The sequence below is a fragment of the Felis catus genome, chromosome C1 (assembly GCF_018350175.1).
Source record: "Felis catus isolate Fca126 chromosome C1, F.catus_Fca126_mat1.0, whole genome shotgun sequence".
Taxonomy (NCBI): Eukaryota; Metazoa; Chordata; class Mammalia; order Carnivora; family Felidae; genus Felis; species Felis catus.
The window spans coordinates 53,287,721-53,305,903 of NC_058375.1; the positions used below are offsets into that span (position 1 = coordinate 53,287,721).

The 18,183-nt window shown below is 41.4% G+C and overlaps 1 protein-coding gene across 3 annotated transcripts in view; it reads left to right on the top strand.

Moving 5' to 3' along the window:
- CACHD1 (cache domain containing 1) overlaps positions 1-18,183 on the top strand; it is a 212,656-nt gene that overhangs the window by 173,451 nt on the left and 21,022 nt on the right. For all 3 annotated transcript variants that reach the window (XM_023258777.2, XM_045035964.1, XM_019837162.3), the window contains 8 exons: positions 928-1,077; positions 1,958-2,081; positions 2,898-3,015; positions 7,677-7,845; positions 11,007-11,149; positions 11,840-12,021; positions 12,492-12,602; positions 18,033-18,155. In XM_023258777.2, coding sequence (XP_023114545.1) covers positions 928-1,077; positions 1,958-2,081; positions 2,898-3,015; positions 7,677-7,845; positions 11,007-11,149; positions 11,840-12,021; positions 12,492-12,602; positions 18,033-18,155 — 1,120 coding nt within the window. The remainder of the gene's footprint in view (positions 1-927; positions 1,078-1,957; positions 2,082-2,897; positions 3,016-7,676; positions 7,846-11,006; positions 11,150-11,839; positions 12,022-12,491; positions 12,603-18,032; positions 18,156-18,183) is intronic.

Below are 18,183 nucleotides of genomic sequence, written 5' to 3' on the forward strand. Positions count from 1 at the left end.
TCCCAATGCTGTTTTGGAGCCCGACATGGGGCTCAAACTCACAAACTGTTAGATCATCACCTGAGCTGAAATCAAGAGTCAGATACTTAATTGAGCCACCCAGGTGCCCTCAAAACTTTTTTAAAAAAATAAATACAGAATATGCAACAGAGACCTTATGGCCCGCACAGCCTAAAATACTGACTGTCTAGCCCTTTACATAACAGTAGAGGAGCTCCTTAGCCGAACGACTAGAAATACATTACTTTGGAAACCCACTGTCTTCTTTAGCGGCTCAGAGTTCTCAGTGGTCAGATCTTACTAGATTCTGTATCTTTCTAAGGTTTTTCACCTCATTTTCTTGTCTTTTGATAGGTTATATTAATGAAATAAAGTACCTTATAAGCATTCCTTTGTAACCTCTTTTCGTCTAACAATCCCTAAAAATCAGTAAAGCAGTTACCACTGTGTCACTTAAGCAGATGTGGAAAGCGGGACCCAGAGAATTTATGTCTGATGTCATATGGAAAATGCAGAAGGGGCACAGCTAGGCTAGAACCCACATTTTTCAGTTCCTTGGCTAGTGGTCTTTCACATTCAGTTGAATCTTCCCCACTTGAGGAAATAGAATGATGTAGTAAGTGCTGCTGATAATTTGCACTGATCTGGAATGGCTGGTCAGGTGAGGAAATAATGAGAAATGTACAAATTGCCTCTGAAATTAACTTGGGGTGTCTGAACCCCACAGAAGACTCTTTCCCCTGAAGTCTTGCTCACTTATGCCATCTGTGGAGGCAGTGGTTGGGTACTGGATCACACAGGTCACTTCAAGATGAGAAGATGCTAGAGGGCAGATATTAGCCTTTGGGATTCACTAGCACACAACTCCAGTCTTTGTTTGGTACATTCTCTGCTATCCCTTGGATTTGTTTTGTTTTTAAACCATAGGTTTGATAATGACTGTGAGTAAACCCTGTTATTTTGGAAACCTACTTCTGGGAATTGTAGGTGTGGACGTGAACCTGGCTTACATCCTCGAAGACGTGACGTATTACCAAGATTCTTTGGCTTCCTATACTTTTCTCATAGATGACAAAGGTAATCTGCTAAAAATTAATCAGAGGGAAGAATGATTTGTTTTTTGTAACCTGAAGAAAATAATCTGTAGATATTCTGATACTAACAAAGTAGGAAAATCATAGTATTTACAGAAAACTAGTGTGACTAGAACTGCTCATTTGTAGTGGAAAAAATTCTTTCTGGAACACCATAAACATGGCAGAATGAACCTGAAAATGACCCACATTTGTTTCTATATTGCACTGAGGGGTAGGTAACAGTTATTTAAAACATCAGGAAATTAGACTCCAGGACTGAGTAACACATAGAATGTGATCCTTCGGATTTTTTCTATATCCTTATCTTTAAATTCACTGGTGTTAAGGTTTAGGTGATAGAACATCTTTATTTTTTTTTATTTATTTTTTTAACGTTTATTTATTTGTGAGACAGAGACAGAGCATGAACGGGGGAGGGGCAGAGAGAGAAGGAGACACAGAATCGGAAGCAGGCTCCAGGCTCCGAGCCATCAGCCCAGAGCCCGACGCGGGGCTCGAACTCACGGACCGCGAGATCGTGACCTGGGCCAAAGTCGGACGCTCAACCCACTGAGCCACCCAGGCGCCCTGATAGAACATCTTTATAAAAACAAAAACCCAGTGACTAGTACCTCCAAGATATTCTCGATTAGACTCTTGTTCCATAACTTAAGGCATCTTTCTACACTTCAAGTTTTACGCAAGAACACGTAAAACAAGTTCCGTTTCTATTGGACTGGCCAGTTACACACTGAGATGTTGAGTATTGGCAGTCATCCCGGGGTATCCCACGTTTCAGATGTGTGATAGGCACTTATATTAGAATCAGCACTTCTTCCAGCATGTTTCCCATAGCTCATGTCTTTGTTTTTTTATTTCAGGGTATACACTTATGCACCCATCTCTCACCAGGCCATATTTACTCTCAGAACCCCCACTTCATACTGACATCATTCATTACGAAAATATCCCCAAATTTGAGCTGGTTCGGCAGAATATCCTAAGGTAAGGAAAAGGTGAAAGTTATAGTAGTTGTTTTTTTGTTTTTTGTTTTTTTCCCTGAAAAAAATAGGACCTTTTGAGGTCCAATACGAGTGTGTGTTATAGGATATAAAACAAGTATAAAAATTAATGTTATTAAAAGTATCCTCCATGAATTTTTCATAAGAATAGTAGGTAAAACTTTGTAGAACAACAGATAGTCTCTTAAAACTATTAGGGAAAATGTCTTGTAAATCAGATTCTTTGTTCACATTGCCATTAATTTATAAAATCAGATATGTTATCTCATTTAAAAAAAAACCTCCCAATTGTACTAAAATGAAAAAAAAAAAAACGGTAAAATAGAAGGTTAAGTTGAGGACCAGCTTTAGAGCATGCCAAAAAATAGCTTGGCAAAGCAGCATCCATTCCATTGACAGCACAATCATATACAACATTTTCTTTTGAAATAAAGAACAGATTGGATTTTTTCCAACCGTGATACATTATTTTGGCAGATGGTAACCTATAGAGAAACGGGTCTTTGTGCTCATTGGCTGTAAATTAATGACTGAGTGATTCGAGACAAGTTTGTCTCTGGAAAGAATTAGAATGGGAGGGGGGGATGGCAGGGGTAGAGCATAAGGAATATTTTTAGTGCTGAGCTGACATCATGCTTTTACAAAATTGAAAATTTCACATTATCTCTTTCCAAAGTGATGAGCTTCATTGCTTTTCAAAATCAGGAGGTGGTCATTGACTCACAGCTTCTTCTCTGCCTTTAATTAAGAGCTTAATTTTATCTTTTGCCTGAAGTATTTCATTCTGTTGCCAACACAGCCTCCCTCTGGGCAGCCAGATAATCACCGTCCCTGTGAACTCATCCCTGTCCTGGCACATAAACAAGCTGCGAGCCACCGGAAAGGAGGCCTACAATGTCAGCTACGCCTGGAAGATGGTGAGTTAACAGGACGTCTTGGCAGGGGAACTGGGGGTTACATTGCTACTGATGCAGCAACTCCAGGGAACTTAGATCCCATAATGTTACTCACCAATTTTAAAGGGGTTGGAAAAAGAGGAGATTCCACAGGTGTCCTCTTTTTTGTTTGTAAAAGCCATCATTTTTCATGTTGAATGAGTCAAACCGTACAAAAGGATATAAAGTAAAAAGTAAACTTTGCCCTTCCCTCTCTCCTGCCCTTGACCTACCATTCCCCCAGAAGTCACCACTTTGATCAGCTTCCAGAAAATGTTCACATACAGGCATCTATATCTGGGCATGTGCATGCACGTTTAGTGGCTGTGTAGTGTACTGTTGAATTGATGAACCAAATTTCTTTAAATAAGTCCATCAATATACATTTAGATTATATCCAGTGAGGTTGTTTTGTGGGGTGTGTGTGTGTGTGTGTGTTTAATCATTTTAAACTCAGGTTGTGGAAGTTAGGAGTTGAAAAAGAGATATGAGGGGCATATAGGCGACTCAGTCGGTTAAACATCTGACTCTTGATTTCAGCTTAGGTCATGATGTCATGGGTTTGTGGGTTCGAGCCCCATATGGGGCTTGCACTGGCATTGTGGATCCTGCTTGGGATTCTCTCTCTCTGCCCATCCTGTGCATGCTCTCTCTCCTCAAAATAAGTAAATAAACTTAGAAAAGAAAAGATATGAAAGCATAAATGCCCTCTACTGACATTTTCCAAGGCAAAGAAACTTTCGGATTAGAATCTGGATTATTCATGTTCACCACCAGCAGATGGACAGTGAAGTGATCGCCTGTGGCCCCCACTTCAGCTTCCTTTGACTAGCTTCATTCAGATAGCAGGCCCTCAGTCAGGGGTTCAAGCACACAGTGCCCACAGTACTCTTGTCACTGCCCTTTACTCCCTCTTCCCAGCAGAGAATCAATGCTGTTTTGGGGTTCTTGTCATTGCAGTTGGCCAAAAGTAGAGTGGACTTTCATTTTTTTAACCACCTTTAATTCCCTTACATGGCCATATCTGGTGTTTAACCCATTGACTCTAAATGGATCTACATATTCATCTCTTTAAGAATGACTTACTGAATATCTAACTGTGAGCTAAGAAGGAAATAGAGGAATGCTCCTCTCTCTGCCCTCATAGAGCATCCAGCCCAGTGGTGGATGCAGACAGACAGCTTGACCCAGTGTCTCTGTCTGGTATAGGAATGACAGGAATTGGAAGTAGCCAACATGCCTTTAGACAGGACTGTCCTCTGACCTTCTTGTTCCGTTCTTAAAGGATCGTTGTGGCAACATTGATTTCTATGACGGAAGTAAAAGCAAACAAAATAATAAATGAAATATTTTGAGAAACTCGCAGTTTGCAAGCCTGATTCTACTGGTTTTTTTGTTTTTTTGTTTTTTGTTTTTTTGTTTTAGTGTTTATTTTTGAGAGAGAGAGAGAGACAGAGCGTGAGCAGGGATGGGGGCAGAGAGAGAGGGAGACAGAATATGAAGCAGGCTCCCAGCTCTGAGCTGTCAGCACAGAGCCCGATGTGGGGCTCGAACCCTTGAACTGTGAGATCATGACCTGAGCCGAAGTCGGATGCTTAACTGACTAAGCCACCCAGGCCCCTCTTCTGGTATTTTACTGTTTGATAATACAGAGTTCAGGATAGTCAAAGTATTTTGAAATTCTCTTAGCTCATTTTCAGGATTTTTTTTGAGAATGATTGCGTCACATGCCCTTATTGTTACATCATTTGTAAATGAGAATGAATGGCTTAATTTTCACATCAGAAAGGGTAAGTTATGGGGCACCTGGATAGCTCAGTCAGTTAAGCATCCAACTTTGGCTCAGGTCATGAACTCACAGTTCATGAGTGCCAGTCCCATGCTGGGCTCTGTGCTGACAGCTCAGAGCCTGGAGCTTGCTTCAGATTCTGTGTGTGTGTGTCTCTCTCTGTCCCTCCCCTGCTCGTGCTGTGTCTGTCTCTCTCAAAAATAAATAAACATCAAAAAAAATTTTTTTTAAAAGAAAGAGTAAGCCATACACCAGAATACTCCACTGAAAAATACTTTTATATTTGAAATCGGAGATTATGTACCACTAATATATCCTAATTGAAAGCAGCTCCATTTCATCCTGAGATAATCTCTACCTTATTTTGTTGGCATTAAGAGAAAGGAGGATGGGCACCCGACCATCTCAGTCGGTGGAATGTGTGACTCTTGCTCTTGGGATTATGAGTTCAAGACCCATGTGTGGGTATTACTTACAAACAAAATCTTTAAGAAAATGAATTTTTTTTTAGAAAGAGAGAAAGGAGGAGATACAGGCATTTTTAAGACCCTTTTTGCACAGTAAATAAACCCAATGTTAACATTTTGGGAAGAAGTATCATCTTAAGATAGTTTTACTTCAGTGATATCAAGAAATTCTGGCCATTCTGTGTAGCCAAATGGATACAATCGTGTAATCACTTCAGGTAGAAGTGTTAGCTTTCTCAGAATTCTGAAACTGTCAAGAACATCGCTATGATGTGAAAAAGTAAAGAGATAATAAATAATGAGATTGAAGTTAAAGAGGCTTGCCAGGTTACCCGGCCAAAAAGAGCATATAATTTTAAGTTATCTTTGGGGGGGGGGGGGGACATATACTCCCCCCCGTCTTCAGGAATAAAATGGATTCTTCTACTAAATGTAATTCAAATAGATTCAGCTTATATTGAGAATAATTATTTGAACTGCTTAGCATCCATAGATACAGCAGATACTTATGGATTATATTTCACTGACTTAATTTAAATAGAATGTGAGAGATTATGTTAGCATTAAGAGATTACTACCCTGTCACTGTGCAGCTCAAGTCCATCTTTGAGCATTTGAGGAGACTGCATGCTGAGACAGAAGAAAGTACTGACTTCAGAAGATATTACAGTGTTCCTGTGTGACACAGGAATGGCTCACTTTAAAACGTGAGTCCCGTGGGCAATCAGTGAAAAAAAACACTCCCCGGTGCTGGAGAGCCCTTCTAGATACATTATGGTTCCTTAATGCAAAGACTATTTCAGCTAAGAACACAATAAGAAGACCTGTACTGGAATCAGTTTTCCTTTCCAACTAAGAACTATTGAAGTGTTTCTTTTAGATGCTTAGGGTAACTTTTTAAATTTTTTTTAAACATTTTTATTTATTTTTGAAAGAGAGAGTGAGTGGGAGAGGGGCAGAGAGAGAGAGGGGGAGACACAGAATCTGAAGCAAGCTCCAGGCTCTGAGCTGTCAGCACAGAGCCCGACATGGGGCTCAAACTCATGAGCCGTGAGATCATGACCTGAGCCAAAGTTGGGCACTCAACAAACTGAGCCACCCAGGTGTAGATGCTTAGGGTAACTTCCAATTGTTCTCTTATAGAACAGACCCGATCCTACAATTCTGGTCCTTCTGGCAAAGTGTTCTGTCTTTTGGTTCCTTGGAACATGTAACACAGCACACAAAGGTGACTGCGTGCGTTGGGAAGAGGGGAAATAGTAAATGCCACTTGAGAACACTGTTATTTTCTAATTTGTGGGTGGAGGAAGAGAATTAAATTTGCTAATCTAACTGAATATCCTTGACAGCAGTTCCAGGAAGATGCAAATTTCTCCCATGTTTAAAGAGATTCTGCAGCCATCTTCATAAACCCTAAATTATACTTTAACCTGCCTACTTAAATTTCTCCTTGATCATGAAATTAATCCTTTGGGCTGCATTACTTCTCACTGTCCTGTGGTTTTAACTTAGTTCTGGTTATCACCCTTTCCATTTGTTGACAAACCATCTTTCAGATAGATTCGGCCTGTCTCCTTCTTTAACGGACTTACAGAAGTTTGGCTGTCTTGTATTTTTAACTTTAAGAAACTAGAATTAAGTAGCTTGCCTCGGTTTTGATTCGTTGGTAGACGGTTTTTCCCAAGAACTTTACTTATGTGTCCATTTCTAAGAGCCAAATGGGTTTGGAAGTATTCCTATTTGTACATAGGAGCTTGATAAATTAGGCTGAGCTACGGTACATTTGCCTATTCTGGTCTGAAATGATAAGTCAGGCAGGCTTTGTGAGGCAGCCATGGGATTTGTACTTTTCACGAGTCTGAGATCCTGTGCATCTCCAACCAGGAAAGGAGAAAGCATTAGTCGGGAATACAATGAATAAACCAGATTCTCTACGGGCTGCGTACATAAATTCAGAATTGGCTTTTGAAGTAGTCAATTCTTGGAACACTCATTGCAAAACCAACTATATATCTTGAAATACATTTCAAATCCAAACAGAAGTAAGTGCTGTATTTTCGTGCCATGCTCCAACTTGTATTTGTCAGCTTAAATAAGCAAAAAGGCCATAGGGTTGCTGTTCCAAAGGGACTATTCTGTAATCCCTTCATTAGCTCCATGATTTTCTGTTACATACGTTCTTTTCCCTCCATCAGAAAGGAAAATAGAACATGTAGTCATTTGCCAGAGATATGTTCTCTCACCCCATCCTCGCAGCTTTCATTCACTCATCAAATATTTTTCTGTGTGGGATAGAGACCAAGATAGCAGAAAATAATGTAGGTGAAGTCACTACCCCTAGGAACCTGTGTTTTCTGGATTAGAAATTTCTTTACTGATTTTTCCAGGTACAAGACACTTCCTTTATTCTCTGTATTGTGGTGATACAACCGGAAATACCCGTCAAACAACTGAAAAACCTCAACACCGTCCCCAGCAGCAAGCTGCTCTACCACCGGCTGGACCTCCTGGGCCAGCCTAGCGCCTGCCTTCACTTCAAACAGCTGGCGACTCTAGGTGAGCCCTTTGCACTTTGCAGTTTCCTTGGTGGGCTTACTCATAGCAGCTCACGGTAAATACCTGCTTGAATTTAGAGGGGAAAAAAAACTAAAACAACAAAAACGAAAAAACACCTGGATGTTGAATGGCAGCAGTGCTAGTTTGGGGATACAAATGTGAAAACCGTATGAGGCCTTGCCTTGGGTCCCGTTCTCCGGCAGATGAGGATTTGTGTGTTGGTGATTTATTAAGGATGGGCTCTAAGAAGAAACTAGGGAAGAAGTGAGGGAAACAGGATAGCGAAAGAGGAGAAAGCAAGCAAGAGTTGGATTTTCGGTGAAGTCCCAGCCTCAGCCTAATCCCGTAGCGGGGCTCTGGAGTGTAAATTACACTGCAGAGTTTGCCCAGACTGAGGAGAGGGAGCTGGACTTTCATATTCCTTTGTATCTTTCAGCTTTCTGCTAATGCTAGGCAGAGAGGTTTTCGTAGCCCAAAGGCAGTCTGTCAGATAGTCACCAGTCTGGCCCATTAGAGGCCAGCCCAAAGATATGGAGACAAGGAGATACAGGGCTACAGGGTAAGACATGGAGAAATAGTAAATGGGATTCGAGGGTAGCACGCCCATATATCTACATAGCATACCTGTATCTATCGCGGGCCCCTGTCTCCAAAAGAGCGTAGGAAATAGGCAGATAATTCAAAGGAAGCGATTAGCCCCTATAGATGAGGACATGTGGATTTATCAGAATTCAAAATTTTCCCAAGCTCCCTCAGAAAGTAGCAAGGCTGAAATGTGACTCCCACTCCTTCTGTGCCATGGTGCCACCTTTTATTGCATGCCACCATGTGCCAGGCATATACTGGACATTCGTGCAGGACTCCTAGTACTGCGAAACAAGCACTCTCTTCTTCACTGTTGGAAATTGTTTGGATTCAGAAAGGTGACTAAGGCTCCTTAGACAACTGGCAAATCCCTATCGATGATAGGGATTTTGAGGCAAAGTGTTAAATATATGTCAGAACCCCCATCAAGAGGGCTGAAGGAGGGACATTGTCTTTCTCGGTACACAAAGAGGACTTTTTTAAGTTTTCTCTCTCAATCCGCATTTCTCCCTCAAAGTGCGTCAGCCTTTGCGCAAATGCCCAGTCTCTGTCACTACAAGAAAGGCCCACTTTCAGTGTCTCTCCTTTGGCCCTACTCTTTTGTCCCTGAAGCATTTTGGTGTTTTTTATATTATTGTATAATTCTTATTTTGTTGTTTTTCTTTTTTAAAAAAATTTCTGGTCTCTCCAACCGGCTCCTAAATTCTTTGAGTTCAAGGACAGTCCTCCCTCTCTGGCGCATCTGTGCCCAGAAGACCTCATGAGCATATGCACATGAATCCACAGCACACTGCTGGCAGACTTACCTTTTTAAGCTTTTGTTTTCTTCTCCTCGATAGGAATATAACACTGATCTCCCAGGCTATGCTATGGTGGTATCATGAGAATTAGCATTACTGGAAGCGGTATCTTTTGATATTAGCAGACTACATAATTCTGACCTGTCCTACTGAGGATAACCGAAAATGGATAGCAACTTGAGGGGAAAAAAAAAATCTTCCTGAAAAGTATCAAAGAACTAACATGGTAGCTAGGAATTGGATCCAAGTCTAGGAGAAAAGAAGAACCCAGAGAAGGAGGCCACTGTTAAAGCCACATTTGCAATGCACCTATTTACCAATCCAGGAGAAACAACTGTGAAATTAAGCTGTGCTTTAGGGGGGGTGCCTGGGTGTCTTAGTTAAGCATCTGACTTCGGTGCAGGTCATGATCTCACAGTTTGTGAGTTCAAACCCTGCATCAGGCTCTGTGCTGACAGCTCAGAGCCTGGAGCCTTCTTCAGATTCTGTGTCTCCCTCTCTCTCTCTCTGCCCCTCCTCTGTTACCCTCCATCTTTAGGGTAAGTGTGAATTGAAACTAAAGAAGCCCTTGACTTGATTCCTACCATCTGAGTGGTCTACGGAAACTGACACATTAACTAGTCACGGACTAGTTGAATGTTGAATATCAAAGCCCCATAGTGCAGCTCTTAGACTGGTACCCTGTCATCTTATTGAGAACTGTCTCCATCTACCCACCCTGCCTCATCTTGGGGTGTGGCACCTGGCAGAATCAAACAACAGTCCTCTCTGTAGGAAGGACTCCCTCATCCTGTTAGGATTCAACTCTTTCCAGAAATTTATTTTTAAATGCCATGTCTTGCACAGTCAGTGGTAGCCAGGCCACAAGGAAACAAGATACCATGAGTGAGAACTAACAAAAAGAACGGAAAATGACCTACAGATTTGAGATTGGACACATGACTGGTGCTTTCCTAAAGAGTCTAAAAATGTAAAATTGAAGTAAGAAATTTCACAGAAACATCGGTTTTTGTTTCATAATGTAATTCACTGTGAGGATTTGGGGCTTAAATAGATCAAACTGGGTTTTCCTCTTAGGACCAACAATTAAATCATACCTACAGTAACCAGTCTATAAACTTTTGTTTATGCCAAGTTTGGCTATCCCTGTCTGTGCGAAGAATTTTTTTATTTGATTTTTTGCATTGACTCCACAATTCCATTTTTCCTTCCTTTGAAATATTGGTACCAATATGGACAGTCGTAGTTAACACTCACAAGGCATTTGTGACGTGCTCTGGCACCATTCTACAAGCTTTACATTTATCAACTCATTTGCTTTACATAAATTCACTGATGTATTGGTGCTATAATTGCCTACTTTGCAGATGACAAAAGCATCACATACATTACAACTTACCCACCATCACGTGGCCAGGAAATGGTCGAGCTGAGACTCAACCTAGTCTGGCTCCATGTGCTATGCTGTTCCTTAATCCTAGTAAGTGTGAGATACTATGTGTAGACTTAAAAGATTTTGAGCATTTGCATTTTAGGCACTTGTATCTATTTGTACGTGTATCTCTTATGGTTCACTCATGACTATAAACTCCCTGAGGGGAGAGAATGAGGGCTTTTTCCTTCTAAGCTCCTAGTGTTGAGTTCTTTGCTCTCCTTGTGGAAGACTTGAGGCCACCATAGCTAACAGATTGGCAGAGCCTTAGTGATGCTTTTGTTTGGGCCTGAGATGAAGTCTCCGCGTTCTCAGGCCTGTGGCTTTGTTTGCTTCTCTTTCAGAAAGTCCAACTGTCATGCTGTCTGCTGGCAGCTTTTCCTCCCCATACGAACACCTCAGCCAGCCAGAGACAAAGCGAATGGTGGAACACTACACAGCCTATCTCAGTGACAACACCCGCCTCATTGCTAACCCAGGGCTCAAAGTGAGTGCTGGCCTGGGGCCCCACTTCTGCCGTACCCCCTCCACAGGCCTGGGAGGGGGCACTGTCAGTGAACCTTTGAAGTGGGTAGCCCAGCTCTGGATCTGTGCCTCTCAGCTGGAGAGCCAGAAAGACAGCGTGTGGCCCCCGGGAGGCTGGTCGGCGATGACCCTACCGAGGGATTAAGAAGCCCTGTGGGCCAGATGAAGAATCTCTTTCAGGCCTTAGATGCACTAGGAGTTTTCTAGGTAGGGGGGTGTGACTTAGAGATCAGTGGAACTTTCCCAGCCCCATTTTTCCCAGGGGAAAGAAGTAAAGTGCCCCTATGGTCTGTTGAGATAAACATGACGAAGTTTAAAGAGGAGAGATTTAGCTGGGATGTGCGTGTGCGTGCATGTGTGTGTGTGTGTGTGTGTGTGTATGTGTTTGATGCTTCACTATAGGATCTTTCTTCTTAAATGCAGAAAGCCTCACTAGGATGAACAATTGAGTAAATCACACATCCACTGACTATGTTTCAGGGAGCTTTTGTTTTCACCAAGTTTGGCTGTATCCATCTGCTGTGGAAAGATTTTTAAGAAGTAATTGGGCTTGGCTTCTCTGCAAGAGAGCTTTAGGAAGCCCTGCCAGCAGCCCACTCTCTTTTCATGTGAGTCTTAAAGGATCCCTGCCATGTCTTCCTTTGTTTCCCAGTTCTCTGTCAGGAATGAAGTAATGGCCACCAGCCACGTCACAGATGAATGGATGACACAAATGGAAATGAGTAGCCTGAACACGTACATTGTCCGCCGTTACATAGCAACACCCAATGGCGTCCTCAGAATTTATCCTGGTTCCCTCATGGACAAAGCATTTGATCCCACTAGGAGACAATGGTGAGTTTTAGGAGCTTCCATTATCAAAGGTTCCCCCCAAATCCTGGAGAGACATGATAAGTACATACAATAAAGCAACTTCAGGCAGTCACATTAAAGATACTTTTATGGCAGTGAAAACATGTTTTTGAATCTTTTTTTTTTAATGCAGTATTAACAGATTTGTGGGTTTCCTCTGTCTACAGTGTTTTCATCTCTTATTGAAATTTTGAGACTGAGATGTTTTATACTTGGCCATTTCTATTCCTTTGGGTATTTTGTTTCAGTCTTACCTTGTATGTAATATGCCCATAGTGGGGATATTTAATGTCACTGCACATGATCATGGCATCAAATTATAGCTCATATATGACCTATGAAAAAATGAACATATATAAATTCAGAAACTTTTTTTATAAGTTCACTTTTCTTTGAAATTTAGAGAGTTTTTTCATACCCTAAAAATAACACGACTTTGTCTTGTCTGTTAGGTATCTCCATGCGGTGGCTAATCCAGGCTTGATTTCTCTGACTGGCCCTTATTTGGATGTTGGAGGAGCTGGTTATGTAGTAACCATCAGTCACACGATACATTCATCCAGGTAATATTTTAATTAATATTTTAGTCATTTTTTTAAACACCTCAAGAATATTTTGAAAATTTGGAAGTAGAGTAGACAACCAAGGATTAGTGGCAAAAGCATGATCTTTGATGTGAGCAGTCTGGGGTTTGAATATCTTCTCTAGCTGTGTCCTCATGGATTTCCTGAGCTTCCTCCTGTTATCTGTAAAATGGGGATAATACCTACCTCACAAGATCATCATGTGATTGAGTCAATGAAAAGCTCTTAGTCCTATTATGAAGAAGATCCTTTAGAAGAAGGAAAAGATAGAATCCGTAGGGCAGTTTGTAGAAATACCAATCTTAACCAATTGAAGAAATCCCAACAAGAGCCTGACCGTTATTACCAGAGAGCACTTTCCCAAGCAAAGGAGCATGTGTAGTGAAGGAAAAAAAAAGTATCAAGACCCCAATTTTATTACCTCTTTTATTTTGGTCTAACTTCTTAGAATTATATAGGAGTTTGTTATTTTTGTTATTGTTACTTTGTCCTTATACTGTCTCTTGAAAAATGAAAAAGCATTTTTGAAAACTGACTTTCTAACAATGCTATTAAATGTCAGCATGACTGTAAATACATTCCGGGTGCTTTGTATTTCAGACTTTTGAGGTTTCAGTATTTAAGCGACAAATGTCAGTGAAACATTGGGTAGAAAGGCAGGTCACATACGTTGTTTTAATCCCTTCATTATACAAATAGATGTTTTTCCCTAGCAACCAAGAAAGCCCATATTTTGACTGGTACCTATAATGATGCCTTAAAATTTATGGGAGACAGATTTTTCTTGCTTAACTTTATGCTTTTCGCTGGTGCTCATTATGTATCAAATGATTGACATTCAGGAGAATTCTTCTAACGCAAGTTCATTGGGAGCAAGAATTGGGAAGCAGTACTGTGTTGGAATTTCAATATCATGACCTGTGTCTCCATGGAAAGCAGGGTCCTGCCGCCAGCCAAACAGTGATTGTTTTGCAGGGCATGGTATCTTTTTGGCTCTGTCACATATGAACAAGTAAACACCTATTTAGAACAGAACTTTTCAATGTTTTCCTTAACAGACCATCTGTCAGGCATACCTTACTATTGTCCGGATAACGAGACTTGACATCTCCCATATATTCTAATCAGTTGGGAAAAAGTAAACAAGTGGCTTGAGGAGACAGCAATCACCTTGGTCTTTGATGACAATGACAGTGGGCCAGCACTGGGCTTCAGATGTTGGGGGTAGGGGTGGCAGGAAGAGAATGACTGCCTGTGTGTGTCTTTCTTGGTATCTGTTCCATCGGACTCCGCCACCTGCTGCTCGTTATGCCATTATCTCTTCTATGCAGTGTTCTCGTGTGTGTCCGGGGGGGGAGGGGGTGGCCACAGAGAGGTGCAGATTTTAGTGCTCTTTTACATTTGTGTACATGTTTTTGTTGAAATTTGAATGGGTTAAAGAAGCTTCATTTAGCTAATGTATACATATTTATGATGTCAGCCCAATTGAAGCATGATGGAAATATGATGGGATTTCAAGTTAGAAAAACCTTCAATTCCCTTAATTGGCTACTTTTCACAATGTGCTTAACCTATCCAAGGTTAGTTCTTCGACTTTAACAAGAGTGAAAAGTGGCCATTGAAATCCTGGGTCCTGCCCACCAGTCATTCACTGAGAGTGTATTCCAGGAATGAGTATCTGCTCTTGCTTTGATCAATATGCAGTCCCGTGGACTTGATCATTTGAACATCTTCCTTAGCTGAGCATGCTTTTATGACTTAAAGCTGTGTATTTTTCACTCCGCCTAGTTGAGAACACAGGGCAGCTACCACTTCTGGTTCTCAACTAAAGCAACTGTAGCTTTAATGGATGTACTTTGTTCAGGCGATTACCAGTGATTTTGGTCTCATGGGCCAACCTGAGACCAACCTCCTCTTAAGATGTGATTCCACTCTGGTAACGTGTATTTGCCATTTACTACTTCTATGACTATAAACGAGTTCCTTTTTGCCTTGGTTCCCTCATCTCTGAAAGAAGGATGGGGTAGCCTGGGTGTCGCAGTTGGTTAAGCATCAGACTCTTGATTTCGGCTCAGGCCATGATCTGGTGGTTGTAAATCAAGTCCCGTTTTGGAACCTGCTTGAGATTCTCTCCCTGTCTCTCTGCCCGTCCCCTGTTCATGCACACGCATAGTCTCTTGCTCACTCTCGATAAATATATTTTTAAAAAGGTTATTAAGGTTGGGGTGCCTGGGTGACTCAGTTGGTTATGTGTCTGACTCTTGGTTTCTGCTCAGGTCACGGTCTTACGATCGTGAGTTCAAGCCCCGCCTCAGGCTCTGCACTGACAGTGTGGAGCCTGCTTGGGATTCTCTGCCCTCCCTCTCTCTGCCCCCTTTCCCACTCACACTGTATCTCTCTCTTTCAAAATAAATAAACTTAAAAAAAAAGATTTAAAAATAACAAAAATAAAAAGGATATTAAGGCCTATCTCAGATGATTAGGGATTACGTGAAATAATATATGTAAAGCCCTTAGAATGGTGCCTGGCACATGGTAAGGCCTCAATAAATGTTAAATACTTGTAATATTACTACGTTCCATGAGTTCTCAAAGCCTCATTTATGAAACGGGTGATGATGCCAGGGTTGAACTGATATAATGAGAAATTACAGTTATGATGACTGTGAACTGTTTAGCACTGCACTTGACCATGGGCAGTCCCAAATAAATGACAGTTACTTTTAATGTCCTATTCCAGCTTTAAACTTCTGGCATTTTAATAGGTCAGAAAAGAGAATTTAAGCTAGTATTCAACTAGCCAGGAAGCAATCTCCTTCAGCCTTGGTTTTCAGAACTGGTTTGGCTGATAATTTGGGGAGGGGTTTTTCTAACTCAGCGTTCACTCATCGGTTACTCACAGTAACTGCACTGGGGATTCTTCCATGAGCATTATTAGCGGCCTGAGAATCTACGCGTGCATTCTTTGGAGAATGGTAATGCTAGCAGAGATGATGAAGTATAGTCAGGGATTAAAGGACTGGTCAGGTGAGTCTTTGGCAGTGAAAATCTCCTGGAAGTGCTGCAAACAGCATGGTCCTTTGAACCTTGAAATGTAGGCTTGGTTTGATTTTTCTATGGCATTCTTTATGTGTTGCTATGGTAACTGTACAGTTTTGAAATGCAGGTAAAAATATGAATACCAGACTTACATGGGCAACATGCTTGCTTGTCCTTCAGCATGTTGATCATATCGGAGCCGATGGTAATCATATAGGGGAAGTTTAGGAACAAAATCAACTTGTCCCGAAAAACCTGAGTTGTATTTTTCACTGAGTCAGCTATAGTATTGTAGAACGAACCAGAATCGCATACTGGTCTCTGTGTCATAAGTCAAAGGTGGTCAATCTTTTTAAGTCTTTTAGCCATTCTAAGCTTAATTTTTCATTTATAGAATGAGAGCTGTAATTCCTTTCCGATGTTGTCACAGGAAATGGAGTACGTCATGTGAAATTGCTTGGAAACTCTTGAATGTACTGCATCTCTAAGGAGGCAGTATTAACACACGGGTTAGGAGCGTGTGCTCTGAAGTTGAGGACACTGAGCTTCCATTCTTGCTTCCACTAGTTATTCGCTATGTGACTTTGGCCAAATACTTTGTTTCCAAGCTTCAGTTCTCTGGAAATGATAATGCCTCATAAAGTTTTTGTGAGAAATAATTGAAATGATGTATTGAAACGCCCACCAGAGTGCCTATCAGCTCTGACCACTCAGTAAATATTATCATAATGGTGCCTATGGTTTGGATCCCTCACTGTCTCCTGGAAAAGTAAGAGAGGCTTAAACTTCTTTTGACTGATACTTCAAAACATGATTTGCTACAAAACATAAATCCTGTGTAAGGCAACTGAGTCTTGGATTCTCCCGTGGTAGAATTTAAGTTACTTCGGTAACAATACTCCAGGCTCTTACTGAGGCAATAGCCTCTCAAATAATTGCACAGCATGGCCCTCCTCCATCTCATGCCAAACACAGTTTTGACAGCAAAGCTCTGACAAATTTCACTGTCCCTTTTGCTAGTGGTTTTTTCAGGGGAGAGTTGGAGGTTATATAAGTTAGTATCAATGTTGACAGTAACCAGAAGGGGGACAGTTGCCTACATAGCAAAGCTGATTTCACTCCCAGGTTTTGATTTTCCAAAAGGTGATTTTACTTGGGGAATTTTCTTCTGAGCTTTCCATTTAAAATTTCTAAGATTTTTGTCAATAACACCATTTTTCTTTTATAAACACATCAGTGTTTGGGTGGATGGGGTGGATGATGGTAATGATGGGAACCTGTAATGTCCCAAGTTGGGTAAACCCAATTCCCAGCCACAAAGGTCCCGGAGCTCATTGGCCAAGTAACCCAAACCCCTCCAACTGCCCATGATCACAGATTAGAAAGAACCTAGGCTTCAAGTGAGAAGTCCATGCTTCTTCTATAGCTAGCATTTGTCTGGAAGAATAGTAAGTTCACTCTCTGTCCAGGCCTGAGCTTTAAGCCCTGATGGGTTTTCTTTTGAGTAACTTCTTTTTATTGGGTATTTTGGATAGGTTGGGCAGCTTGCTAAGCATTGTAAACACTGTCTCATTTAAGCCTTTGCAAAGTAGGTAAGACTATCCCCATTTTCACATAAGAAAACTGGGTCTTGGAAAGGTTAAGTAGCCTCCCAGGAACCACAGAGATGGGAACCAAGAGGGCCAGGATTTGACTCCAGATCTACTTGATTCCAGAGCTAAAGAGTTAGCAAGCACCATACAGTACCCAACTCTATCCTCTTGGGTGCTCCTCTTTCTGAGAGTAGCATTTTAGACTGGAGAAGGAGCGGGCCTGTGAACCAAGTGAGTTTTGTTCTAGAATCCGAGCTATGTTTGGAATAGAGCCAAACTTAGTGTTCTAGAAAGAAAATGAGGCGTAGTTTTGTCTGACCTTACACTAGTCAGTTAACTTTCATGAGATCTCACTTTCCTTATCTATGAAATGAGGGAAATAATTAAAGGGATCACTCAGGTTCCTTGTTGGGAGGAACTATGGTAGTCATGCTTCCAACCTCCCACCTGATGCCTCTTCCTGCCAGCCCCATATTCTTGCCAAAGAATAGTCCAGTCACTATCTGAACATCTAAAGCCAGGGCTAGCCATATTCCACAGCTGCCTGGGTTTGGGGCTCATCTTATTAGAATGTTATACCTTTATCCTTAAGTTTTCTCCTATCAAATTTCCATTACGCTAAATCAGCCATTTAGTTGATCATTTTTATAGGGATGAAAAATGTGGCAGGACAGTGGGCATATGTTTCTAATATCATACAACGTCCTCGTGATGGAACATAGCTTTCCTTTAAATAAGATATGTGCCTCTTGTTCTCACTGATCTTCTTCACGTGAAGTACCCAGCTGTCTTCCGGGCACACCGTGGCTGTGATGGGGATTGACTTCACACTTAGATACTTCTACAAGGTTCTGATGGACTTACTGCCAGTCTGTAACCAAGATGGTGGCAACAAAATAAGGTAAGCCCTTCGGGAACACCATTTCCTG